The sequence below is a fragment of the Melampsora larici-populina genome, assembly GCF_000204055.1.
Source record: "Melampsora larici-populina 98AG31 unplaced genomic scaffold MELLAscaffold_237, whole genome shotgun sequence".
Lineage (NCBI taxonomy): Eukaryota > Fungi > Basidiomycota > Pucciniomycetes > Pucciniales > Melampsoraceae > Melampsora > Melampsora laricis-populina.
The window spans coordinates 1-12,929 of record NW_006768993.1 but is presented as its reverse complement, the minus strand read 5'-3'; the positions used below and the strand labels follow the sequence as shown (position 1 = coordinate 12,929).

At 40.3% G+C, this 12,929-nt stretch overlaps 3 protein-coding genes across 3 annotated transcripts; 2 read left to right on the top strand and 1 right to left on the bottom strand.

Moving 5' to 3' along the window:
- Nucleotides 1–180: 180 nt before the first annotated feature.
- MELLADRAFT_70199 (uncharacterized protein) lies at nt 181–1,821 on the top strand (the record flags this gene model as incomplete). The annotated part of the gene is made up of 1 exon (XM_007419542.1): nt 181–1,821. One exon carries the CDS (start codon nt 181–183, stop codon nt 1,819–1,821), a length of 1,641 nt encoding a protein of 546 aa, XP_007419604.1.
- A 6,935-nt stretch (nt 1,822–8,756) lies between these two features.
- On the top strand, nt 8,757–10,655 carry MELLADRAFT_70198 (uncharacterized protein; the record flags this gene model as incomplete). The annotated part of the gene is made up of 1 exon (XM_007419543.1): nt 8,757–10,655. The coding sequence occupies one exon, from the start codon at nt 8,757–8,759 to the stop codon at nt 10,653–10,655; it is 1,899 nt and encodes a 632-aa protein (XP_007419605.1).
- A 1,390-nt stretch (nt 10,656–12,045) lies between these two features.
- MELLADRAFT_41310 (uncharacterized protein) lies at nt 12,046–12,901 on the bottom strand (the record flags this gene model as incomplete). Its single annotated transcript, XM_007419541.1, has 3 exons — nt 12,046–12,352; nt 12,445–12,674; nt 12,767–12,901. Coding segments are annotated over 3 exons (672 nt in total), but the record flags the coding sequence as incomplete, so codon positions are not given.
- Between the last annotated feature and the right edge of the window lie 28 nt (nt 12,902–12,929).

Sequence of the window (12,929 nt, the reverse complement as noted above, 5' to 3'; positions counted from 1 at the left end):
TGTTTCTGAGATCTTGTCTCTCAAGGTATGCAAAGGGCTTCAATCAGAGAATGAAATATGGGGTAGTCCAAGATGTACATCAGAGTATAGCTCCTGGATGGAAGTGGATTATCCTCCAGAAGAATCCACTTGGATTCATGTGATCTTGCTCAAGTGCCAGGATTGGATGGAAGTCTACACATGCTCACATCCATTCAGAACTCACAAATTGATGATGTCACAAGAGAAGCAACATCAGTACAAGCAGATAGTGGATTGACACGGATAGCAGCTTCAGCTCAATCCAAATTGAGAAAAAGGAAGAACCAAATTCAAAACATTGTGCAGAACAGTGATGGAAACATACTCAAGAAATGGGATATGGAGGTTCCTTCAACCAGGAATCTCAATTTACAAGGAGGTATAAACAAGGTCTCAAGGCCAAGAATACATTCACAATCTCATTGGAAAGTCAGCAGGAGTCCCAGGGCAAAAAACAAATTTTTCCTATTTCAGAAGATTGGAATCCTCAATGCCAATTTGTCTCCAACACTTTGTTACAAGATATTTGAGTCTTTCCTTGAGATATACAAGGCTTTGGAGTTTAAATGTGGAAATAATCCTGAAGCAATCAAAGCCGTAACTCAGGCAGTGAAGAATGCAAGCTATGGGGTTGTTATGGTATTTCTTGGTCTTATAAGGGTCTTTGAGGCTGAAGGCAGCAGGAAGGAAAATCTTGAATTTCTCCTGAATGATGGCTGGGATTATGTGGAAAATTTCTTTCAGAACTGGAAGGATGCAGACCTTGAATGTCTTGCATTGAAGGCCAATGCAAAATGCAAATTACAACATGCACTGGATCCTTATTTCCACCTGAGGTATCTGAAGGGAATTGATAATCCTAACAAAGTATCTTTCTCACTGGTTTATTTACTTGCCTTAGATTGGTCACAAAGGAGAGGAACACCTGGCATACCTGGAGATGGAGTATCTCAGCATATACAAAGACTTGTGGATGTATATGAAGCTGATTCAAACTCAATTCAAGGTGGTCTTTATGGAAGGATAGGTATCAGGAACCATGCATTCTGGGGAGTAGAACAGTTTTCAAGACAATATTGGTATTCATATGGAGATACCACCAAATCGCCACAAGATGTCTTGTTATTGAGTTCAAATGCTGCACAGTTTCATACCCCCATTGGCAGAGAAATGTGCAGAGCTGTTCATATTTTCTTTGAAGACCTGATCAGGGATTTGAATCAGAAATACTTGACAATGAATGGACATCCACATCTGACGGACGTACCACCTGAAGTGGTGCAAGATATGGGCATCATAACAAAAGCTGTCAGCATGGCAGAGTACAAAGTTACTGTTGTGGTACTGGGCATGATCAGGATGCTGAATAAAGAACACTTCACTGATTCTCAACTTGAGATATTGATAATCAATGCATGGAACTTTCTCAAGAAGAAGTTTTCTGAATGGAGGCTGTTCAATTTTTGCACAAAAGATTCTCAACATATCTTCAACTATGATTCAGTGCAATTTGAGTCTGGCACTCAAGGTGATAATCCTGAAGATCTTTTTATTGGGCTTGGTTGGTACAAAAGCAAGAATAAATTTCCAAAGCAGTGTATTACTTATTTGTTTAATTCATGGATTAATTCAGTAACTCAAAGCAAGCCAGGATCACTGGAATACATGGAGACTCCAACTGCAATTGAAGGCATTCCTTCAGGAAGCATTGAAAAATGGAACTTGTCTCTTAGAAGTCATAATCACATGTATCAACTCCCTGGCACAGTTTCAGTTCAAGAAACAGGTGAAGACACCTGAGCGTTTGAAGGTCCAAGCTGTCCATGAGGCAGCCATCAGTGAAATCATTATCATATCCCCCTGAAGAGGAGATGTAGTATTGTACATGCCTACATTGACTGTGTCATTTGATGATCACTTGGTGATGATGTGTCTTTACTGACTATGTGCAACTGAATCATGATGTACATGAAGACCCTAGTTTCCACTAAAATGAATGACCTGGAGCCTGTATTTTTGCAGGACAAGTCCCAGCACATGATATCAGTAAGCATGTATTGTGAGAGAATGCATTTGACTGGTGTCAATTTTCTGAGAGAAAAAAACAGAAAAACTTTTTGAAGAATTATCATTGCTAACCAATGTGTCTTCTTCAGTTCATACATTTTTTCCTTATCTGGTAACATACTTTGATTATATTGTCCTTTCATCAGATGAAGTCTGACAACTTTATATTCCCCTGGATGTGAATGAATTTGTGAAAGTTTGACCCACACTAGGACTATGTCTGTCAGTTGAAGCACCTGAACTCAATGAAGCAACAGAATAGAAGCATTCAATTTGCATCTCTTTGTAATACCACTTGGTGAATCAGTTGACTATGATGGAAATTATCTATATATAGTTTCTGAATTGAAGTGTTCCTTATTTATTTTTTGGTAGTCTTGTAGATCCATAAGAGGTATACTATGTTCTGGATGTGCAAAAACCAAACTTATGTATTTTCTGTTAGAGTACCAAATTCTGATTGTGCTTTCACTTTCCTGCATGAACCTCCAGCAAGATAATAGGGCAAAGTCAATGATGAAATGACCCAATCAACAAGTTACTACACATGTGGGGGTATATTAGAAATGGGATGATCTAACTAACTGGCTGTTCCCTGAGAAAAACAGGAAATTGAAATCCAAACTTTTGCAAGATCATCAATACAAAACATACCAGATGTCAAATTCATCTCATCACATTACACAATTATTCTTTTACACCTTATGAAGGTTTTTCCAAGTATTTAATTTTTAACCAAGGGGATTCCTGATGATTTAAGATTATCTTTTTGCAATGTGATATGGATAAGATGCTTTCATGCCACAGATTTTTCAAGTAAAGCACTATACTATTCAGAGGCCTGGCATCCCATTCAGCCAAATGAGGAACCCCTGACCCATTGCCCCAGGGAAGGTGATCACCAACATTGGACTCTGCCCCAATGGGTTTCTATGTTGGGTGTGCAGAACTGTTGATTGCTAGAGCACAAACATTCTCCCAGTGTGCAAAAATTGTTCAAGTAGCTACAAGATGTCCAGAAACTCCTAGCAACTCAATCAAGAGGCCCCAGGGCAGCAGAATTTCCCTTAAAGTTTTGAAATGATACAGTCTAGCTGGCGTACATATGCACACAAAATTGGGTCTGTATACAACATGGGACAAGATATCTGGCAGGTATCCTGGTGAAAGTCTGAACTGTACAGAACTTTAAAAACCTCATTTGAAAGTCTGTGTCATCCCTGAGCCCTGATTACAGGACCACAGGCTAAAAGTACCATACATTACATTACAATAATGTATGAATCCATAACCTACATCTCAAGGCTCAGTATCACAAGCAACCCTGTGCCAACACCGCAACTGCTACAAACCACACAGGATTTTAGCCTATTTTTGGTGTGGAGCGGAGGGCTCTGCTATCACTTGCCACACTCTTGATCACTCATTTTCTTTTGTTTTCTCACTTCAAGGTGCGTAGTGGCAAAACCACTATGCACACAATTTCTCCAAAGCAGAGCTACTCTATAAGCCGCTATATAGTGGCGCACATGGCTCTAAATATGTTGATATTATTTGTCTTTGAAAAAAAAGCAAAAGACAACTTAAGATCAAGTTGGACAAGTAACAAGGAGGAACCCAAGACTTTTTGACCACTCTCAGTATATGCTTGAAGAGCCCTCACAGCTTCTTTAAAATTGACCATCAATCAATTGCCAGAGCGATTGTCGCAACCAATCTAAAGCTTTGATAATCCTCATTACCTTGGTCCAACAGCATAATTTCAAAGATAGACAAAAAATCTGAATCAGTGATTAAACCCATTCCATTCATTCAAAAGAGAGAAGCAGTAATGCTTACCACATAATCTCTATTTTAAGTGACTACATATTCATCAATTGATTTCTAATACTGATCTACAAATGGAAACCTGTTCACATGATCAATCATATCATCTAATGTACGTCAGACAAGATAAATCAGTTTATAGTCAGTTTTTTGAATTAGGTGATTAGGAAAAGAGAGATGATTGAACTTGTATGGTTTGCCTACATTGATCAATTAACTCAATGTCATGTTTGAAGATACCATGATTATTTTTATAAGGCTACCTCAATTGACGCAGGACCTCAAGGTATCAACTTCACAAGATGTCATTTAATTATGTAGTGATTGAGATCATCAAAGAGATCTGCATATGATGAGAGAACAAGAAGGATTTGATCATGAGTCAAGATATAACCACCAGTGTTGTGCTCTGCTTCAGGTTGTGGGCGCGCTCATTAAGGAGAGAAATCCTAAGAGATGCTGTCAATGCGAGTATCCAAGTCTCCAATGTTGGTTCCAGGACATAGAACTCCTACGATTTGGCGCAATTCTTGAAAAGGGGCACCGACCCTCATTTTGTTGGGTTTTCCAACGCCTAGGCGCACCCACAACCTGAGGTGCCGCTATATAGTGGAGTAACCCGGTCCCCGGGCCTGAGCGTAGCGGTTTGCTATGCTCAGAAATTTCCCACCCCAGGGTGCGCTGCGCAGACTCTGCTCTTTATAGTCAAGCGCTGAGCGGACCCCAAAACCGCTACGCACACACTCCACACACACTTTTTCAAGCAGATTGGTTGCAGTATTTCCTGTGCCAGCAAAGCACCGCACTGCAGCAAGCATTTCTTTGGTGTGTTACTCCGCAACACACAACATCAGCAGCAGCAGACACTGTGTTGCAGTAAGTACAGCAACAACAAAAGTTGAGGTTAGGTTGTGCGGAGCCATGACTGCCGCACAACACAACAGGTGCAACAGCGCCAATCAAACACCAAATTTCAAGTTTTTTTGGACAGTGACATAAAAAATGTTGTTGAGGCCCCAAAAAACGGTTGATTTTACACATCTGCGGGTCAGGCCACAACCTAGAAATCGATTTTTCAATGTGGTGTGGTCAGAAAATTGCAACACCTGTGTTGCTGGCCCAGGGCTGTCACAAGCCGCTTAAACACATGTACATAATGTAGTAAATACATACTAAACCTAACCCATGTGTCTATCACAAGTTGACATATGATTAGACAAAACTAAAGCGCCAACCACAATTTTATGCTTGACCTGAGGATATATTAACCCCCCATCTTGCCTGGAAACAGCCCCAGTCTTTGACTACAATCACAACACAGAACCACATTTCGCTCGAATCCTACTGATAGCATCTTTGAGTAAGTGGCTACTTGTGTAGCTTGTTGAAGACCATTTGTGAGAATCTTTGGTTGTATTGCAGAACACCCAAAGCAAGCCTGGCTTGCAGCGCAAAATAAGCGCAGAGCTGCTGACCGCACACAGTGTATTGCATGTTGAATTTGGGTTCAGAATCTTGTTCACAACGCTCCTTGTTACTGCAGCCAGGGCAGCCACCATTACAGCTACCCTTTTCCAAGCCACCTCCACACTTGCCATATCACATTACTACACCACCAAATTGATCTGTTTCCCCTTAGAGATATGTTGATGGAAGATGGATCAGTGTCTGATCTCCAAGTCTCACTAAAGAAGAAACCACCATGGCAATTTTTCTGGTTGTTGATTTTTTGACCCCATGGTGAACAATACCCTTGATACGGGGAATTAAGGTAAGCATCAGCCCTTTGCTCTCTGACTTCATCAAATACTGTTTGTTATATTTTTTTACCAGTCTGTTACTTCCATTATATTTACTCCAATACTTCTATCAAAATTGATTCCCATCAATCCAAATAAACTTCTATCTCCATTGCATTCATGTCTTCCTTATCTTCTTGAAATTGTCTCAAAACCTTCCCAAACTCTCCTTCAAATCTTATAGACCTATATACCAACATTCTGGATACAAAAACAACAAGACTTTGGAGCCCCTTCTGGATTTCCTTGACTAATCACACACGCTAGGCAAGTGCTTGGAATGATCACCCCATGGTCAGACTCTTTATGCACTCTTGCAATTTCACTTATATCAATTCAGTCAGAGGCATAAAAGTAAAGGAATTTGACCAAGGCTGGATGACAGAACACCTTTCAACAAGGTTGAAGACAAAAGTATTCTCAGGTGTGTGTTGACAAGACAGCACTGAGTACGGTGAAGACAATTAGAGCTTGAAGCTCACAAACCTTTTAACAAGTTTAAAGGCAAAGATATTCTCATTTGTGTGTTGACAAGACAGCACTGAGTATGGTGAAGACAATTAGAGCTCAAGGCTCATACAACTGATAACAAAAGGAGTTAAAGAATAAAACTATAGATATTTTGTTCCAATTTGAAAGATTTGAGGAACAAGCAAAAATAAGGGAATCACAGCAGAAGAAGAACACAATACAAACCTTTTAACAAGGTTAAAGGGAAATGCATTCTCAGTTGTGTGTTGACAAGACAGTGCTGAGTACGGTGGAGAAAATTAGAGTTTGAAGCTCACAAATCTGACAACACAAGAAGTTAAAGAATAAAACTAATGAGAAGAGAGAAATGTAGTGAAGCGAAACATAACCAAAATAGACACATTAATCTAGTCACACAATAATTGATAATGAGAAAAATAAATACCTTTAGATAGCTTGTTCCAATTTGCAAGATATGAGGAACAAGAATCCAAAGGACAACAGAGGCTTGATACATACAGGAAGACAAAAGAACAAAGAAAACCCCTGAATTAAAAATTCCCACTATGGTTTTTCCACCCCCTCGCTTCTACTTATCATGATTCAAAACTCCTCTCTGGTTCATCTTCACACACATTTCAATACCATAAGATCAGCTAGTTAAACAGCACTTACACACACATCACCCATGACTGGTGGTTGCAACACCAGAACCGCTCCGATACGCTATGGATTTCAACCCATTTTGGTATCGGAGCGGAGTAACCGCTATGAGATCACCGATACTTGACCGATATTTTTTTTTAAAAAAATATCACAAGGTATCGGAGCGGAAGGTATTTTACCGCTCCGATACCGCTATATATCGCTGCTATAAGGGCTAAAAGGCATATTGAAGTGCCCTCAGACCCTTCCCATATCGGAGCGGTCAGACCGCTAATGGTTTTCTCGCCTTGGGATGGCGGAGCGGAGCCACCGCTACGTATAGTGGTCAATATAGCGGTGTAAAAACCGCTCCAATACCGCTCCGATACCGCTATATGTTGCGGAGCGGTTCTGGTATTGGTGGTTGTCTTGACCAACAAACAATCATTTCCAACACAAAGAAACTCATGTTGTCAGTTTGAGTCAATAAAAGAGTACCCTTTTAAGAGACTGAAGCTGAATATGCTTACCAGTTTGTATTTTATAAGTAGGTGGCTTTGTTTCAATGAGATAAAATTATCTCTTCTATTGATATAAATTTGAGCCAATGCTTGTTAGTAACTGTTGAATGTCCTCTTGGGATCTGATACCAGCAAAAAGGTACTCACTGAGCGCTTTTTTCTCTTAGTGATCAGATTGGAATAACACTATAAGGTCACGTTAACTTGAGCAGTTTCTGGTGAGAAATCACATTCTGCAAGATTTGAATTGTCTATTTGGTGGTGCATGTTTCATCTGTGCATTTAAAAATTTACAGAATGAGATTTCTGGTTGGAAATTCCTTGAGTGAATGCACCCTCACACTTCCCGCATAGTTGCCTCAGCAACAAACATCCAAGGAGTCCTCATATGCCCCCCGAGGAAAAGGGCACCCAAGGAATGCCTCCAAAGCAAAATTTGGCCGTTGCTGTTGCCTCAGATCCTTGGATAGAGCTTCCCTTGAGGTCAAACTCCGAGGTCTCCTTGGATTTTCACATCCAAGGTAAATTTGCTGGTTGTGTCAGTGTTGAGAGTCAATTAAAACTGTGCTATGTCATTTAAAACTCATGCTTTTTGGTCCTTTGGAATTCAATTAAGATAATTTTCTCTTTTGATACTTGTCAGTACTCAATTCAACAGAGTTCTTCTTTCTGATTGTCTTGTTTTAGGAGCGCAGTCCTTAGAAATCTTCTACTAGTCTCTTATTGGTAGATTGACCTTCCTTCCCTTTCCTCAACCCCTCTTGTTAGAGGTCTACTAGTTTAGTCTGTACTCAAGTGTACCACATGAATAACACAATATCAATTCTCTTTGCCACTCTCAGTAAAGATTACACACAACAGAAGTGTACTCCTCACAGTCCAAAAGAGGGCCAAGAGTATTTTTACCCATTGGGTCAGGTCTTGTGCAAGCAAGAGTCAAGCCAATTCTAGTTGAGTGATAGGTCCATGTAAGACTGATTCTAGATACACTCTGGAGCTTGTTGGTTGATTCCAATTCAGTAGAAGTCAATGGATAGGATTCTGATTCTTTGTTAGCTTCTCTGTTACTTGTCTTGTGAAGTACTGGTGCCACAATATTGAAATTTAATATAAGCTGATCATGTCTCCTGAAAATGCCGTGGGCACATTGAGGTGACAGTGGGAGATTGAAGTTGTGATTTAGTAGTGATTATATTGATATGATAAGGATAAAAAACACTCATACACCACCAGACGTAATGTCAATTGGGGTGATTTCAATTCCTAACATGTTTTAACCAATGATCACACCATCCAGTTCCATGGGATAAGGTTTCAGTCCCATATTTGCACACACATATAAAGATATCTCTCCCCCTTGGTGCCAGTGACAACATCAGATAACTCATCATATTCAACAATATTCATGACAGTTTACAACCAAGGAAACCTAGGGTCCTGGGGTCCATGGAGCTCTCTTCTTGTACTATTTCTGACATTCTTGTCTCTCAAGTTATGCAAAGGGCTTCAATCAGAAAAGGAAATATGGGGTAGTCCAGAATCTACATCAGAATATAGCTCCTGGATGGAAGTGGATTATCCTCCAGATTATCATCCTCCAGAAGAATTCCACTCAGACTCATGTGATCTTTCTCAAGTTCCAGGATTCAATGGAAGTCAACACATGCACACATCCATTCAAAACGCACAAATTGATGATGTCCTGAGAGAAGCAACATCAGTACAAGTAGATAGTGGATTGAAACAGATAGCAGCTTCAGCTCAATCCCAATCAAGGAAAAGGAAGAACCAAATTCACAACATTGTGGAGTACAGTGATGGAAACATACTTAAGACAACAGATATGGAAGCTTCTTCACCCTCAAATCTCAATTTACAAGAATGTATGAAAAAGGTCTCAAGGCCAAGAATCCATTCACAATCTCATTGGAAAGTCAGCAGGAGTCCCAGGGCAAATAACAAATTTTTCCTGTTTCAGAAGATTGGAACCCTCAATGCAAATCTCTCTCCAACACTTTGTTACAAGATATTTGAGTCTTTCCTTGAGATATACAAGGCTTTGGAGCTCAAATGTGGAAATAATCCTGAAGCAATCAAAGCTGCAATTCAGGCAGTGAAGAATGCAAGCTATGGGGTTGTTATGGTATTTCTTGGTCTTATAAGGGTCTTTGAGGCTGAAGGCAGCAGGAAGGAAAATCTTGAATTTCTCCTGAATGATGGCTGGGATTATGTGGAAAATTTCTTTCAGAACTGGAAGAATGCAGAACTCAAAGATTTTGCATTGAGGGAACATACTAAATTTGTATCACAAAATGCATCCAATCCTTATTTCTACCTGAGGTATTTGAAGGGAATTGATAATCCTAACAAAGTGTCTTTCTCACTGGTTTATACACTTGCCTTGGATTGGTCACAAAAGAGAGGATCACCTGTCATACCTGTAGATGGAATATCTCAGCATATACAAAGACTTGTGGATGTATATGAAGCTGATTCAAACTCAATTCAAGGTGGTCTTTATGGAAGGATAGGTATCAGGAACCATGCATTCTGGGGAGTAGAACAGTTTTCAAGACAATATTGGTATTCATATGGAGATACCACCAAACCACCACAAGATGTCTTGTTATTGAGTTCAAATGCTGCACAGTTTCATACCCCCATTGGCAGAGAAATGTGCAGAGCTGTTCATATTTTCTTTGAAGACCTGATCAGGGATTTGAATCAGAAATACTTGACAATGAATGGACATCCCCATCTAGAAGATGTACCACCTGAAGTGGTCCAAGATATGAACATCATAACAAAATCTGTCAGCATGGCAGAGTACAAAGTTACTGTTGTGGTACTTGGTATGATCAGGATTCTGAACAAAGAACACTTGACTGAATCCCAACTTGAGAGATTGATAAACCATGCATGGAACTTTCTCAAGAAGCAGTTTTCTGAATGGAAGTTGTTAGATTTTTGTACAAAAGATTCTCAACACCTCTTCAACTACGATTCTGTGCATCTTCAGTATGGCACCCAAGTTGATAGTCCTGAAGCTCTTTTTCTTGGGCTTGGTGGGTTCAAAAGCAAGAATTACTTTCCAAAGCGGTGTATTGCTTATTTGTTTAATTTGTGGAGGAATTTAGTAACTCAAATTATGCCCGGTTCACAGGAATACATAGAAACTCCAGCTGCAATTCAAGACAGCCCTTCAGGAAGCATAGAAAAATGGAACTTATTGCTTAGAAGTCATAATCACATTTATCAATCACTTGGCATGAATTCACTTCATAGAACAGATGGAGACACCTGAGCTTCTGAAGGTCCAAATTGTCCATGGGACTGCCATCAGTCAAAGTGTCATCATATTTCACTTGAGAGGATACAGAATATTATATATGCATACATCAAGCCTGTTACTTAATTTCCACTCAGTAATTATGTGTTTTGACTGAATGTGTGCAACTGAATCATAATTTATGTGAAGACTGTAGCTTCAACTATCTTAAAAGACCTGGAGTCTGCATTTCCACAGGACAAGCCACAACACATCATTTCAGTGGGGGGGGTGGAGACAGAATGCATTTTACCAGTGCCAATTTTCTGAGAGAAAACACACAAGACACTTTTTGAAGAAGTATTAGAGCTAAGCAATACATTGTCTTCCATTAAAGAATTTTTTCCTTGTCTGGTATCATACTTTTCCTCATTATCTTGTCCTTTCATTGGATGAATCCTGATAACTTTATATTCCCCTGGATTTAAATGAATATGTGAGGTTTTCACCCTCACCAAGACTACGTCTGTCAGTTAAAGCACCTGATTATTTCAATGGAGCAACAAACCAGTTGATATGTAAAGGTTCCCAACTAGAGAAATCTGGGATATGACCAGAGCTGGAAGATATTATTGCTTGTTGTGACATATGATCAGGTCCTCAGCAGTGGATCACAGGAAAGAAGATGTTGCTCTGGTGTTTTACTGTACATCTTGACAGCATCACATTTCCTTGGAGCATGGTATTGTTTGTAGTCACTCACAGTATGTCTTCATTGCTTGTGGTTGAGTTTCCAATGCATCATATGGCTATGCTTTTCCGCATGGTTGGAGTTTATCCAACCTCTGCCAATTCCCATAAATCTTCTGAGTTTGTCTTGACTGAGCACAAAAAAGCTGTCACTTGCCTATCCTTTTGTGCCCATCTCAAGCAGAAGCCACAATCCCCTTCAGCGATTAAAAAGTTCATATGGTAGTCATGCTTGGATGGAATGTGTAGGTGTCTTGACAGCTTCAAAATTGTGTGTTACAGGGGACCTTCTTATGGCCCTAGACTAAATTACTGTTGCTGTCTCTTGCTTATATCTTGCTAGTCTACTCACTTTATTCGGAATTCAAAAACACGAGGCAATCAGATTTGCCCAGTGACTCAATGGATGGTCCACAGAAGAGACCACCAGACTGTCACCCATTTGGAGATGAATGGCCAACTGAATGTTGGTCAAAGCAAATCAATAATACGACAGCTGAATATTACTTCACTGAGTATGTGTGGTATATGTCATCAACTACAACATCCTTCAAAAGCAAAACACTGGTGATACAATACCCACCTAAAGATACTCAATTCAATATCATTTATCTTGTTCACCATTAAGGTTCATAGCTATAGGCGATCCTGGACGCGAAGCGTATCCAGTCCAGCTCTAATCGTAGAGTGTAACCTTGGCCTGATCACTACCTGAGCAAATCTGGATCGCTAACCAAATAATACAGGCTGTCATGCCACTCCCACAACTGGCAACCAATTGTTTTTCTCCTTGTTTGACTGCTTCCCAGCGCTCAGCTGAACCAAAAGTGGATGTGAAGACTTCTTCCAGCTTCTCGGGTGATAAAGAGGTGCGGTAACCTTCTTTGTGTGTAGCCAAGAGTTCTGAGAATGGTAGAGAGAGTGAACCTGGAATGTGCCCACTCGATAAACTGGCCCTCGGCTCAGGTGCTGTACCCTCAAACCTGTGATGTGAGCAAGCCGTACCACCGAATAGAATCAACTTCTTTAATTGGTGCAAAGTTCAATCATGGGGCGGATGATTGAGTCCACTAACCTTGGGCGGGTTTGAGCATTGAGGATTTCCATGCGTTGATCTGTGATGTTAGTAATGATATCGTCGTAACTGGTCACATATTGTTTCCCTTCATAATCCTCATGATTTGCTATAAGTTGATAATCTGATTTTTTAACCGGACTTGGAGGCCCAGAGTCTGTTGGTAAGCCTTCAGCGATCCAAAGCGGAAGGCCACCGTCAAGAACTGCAATCGATGGATGGTGAAATGACTTTTACGAGATGAAAATATCAACTTGTCACCTCAAGGATCGAGTGATTCTCCCCAATCTAAGTGCCCGAGCAGCGAACTCATTCTACGTACGTGTAGGAGCCAGGCTGCGCGCGGCCCGGAAAATATGCCCAGAGAGTCATAGAAGACTACAGTATTGGAAACGGATATTCCCAGATCGTTCATAGCCACTTGAAAGGTATCAAGATTGGGTCTCATGTGAGGTAAACCACCGGCCTAAGTGAGATCGGAGATT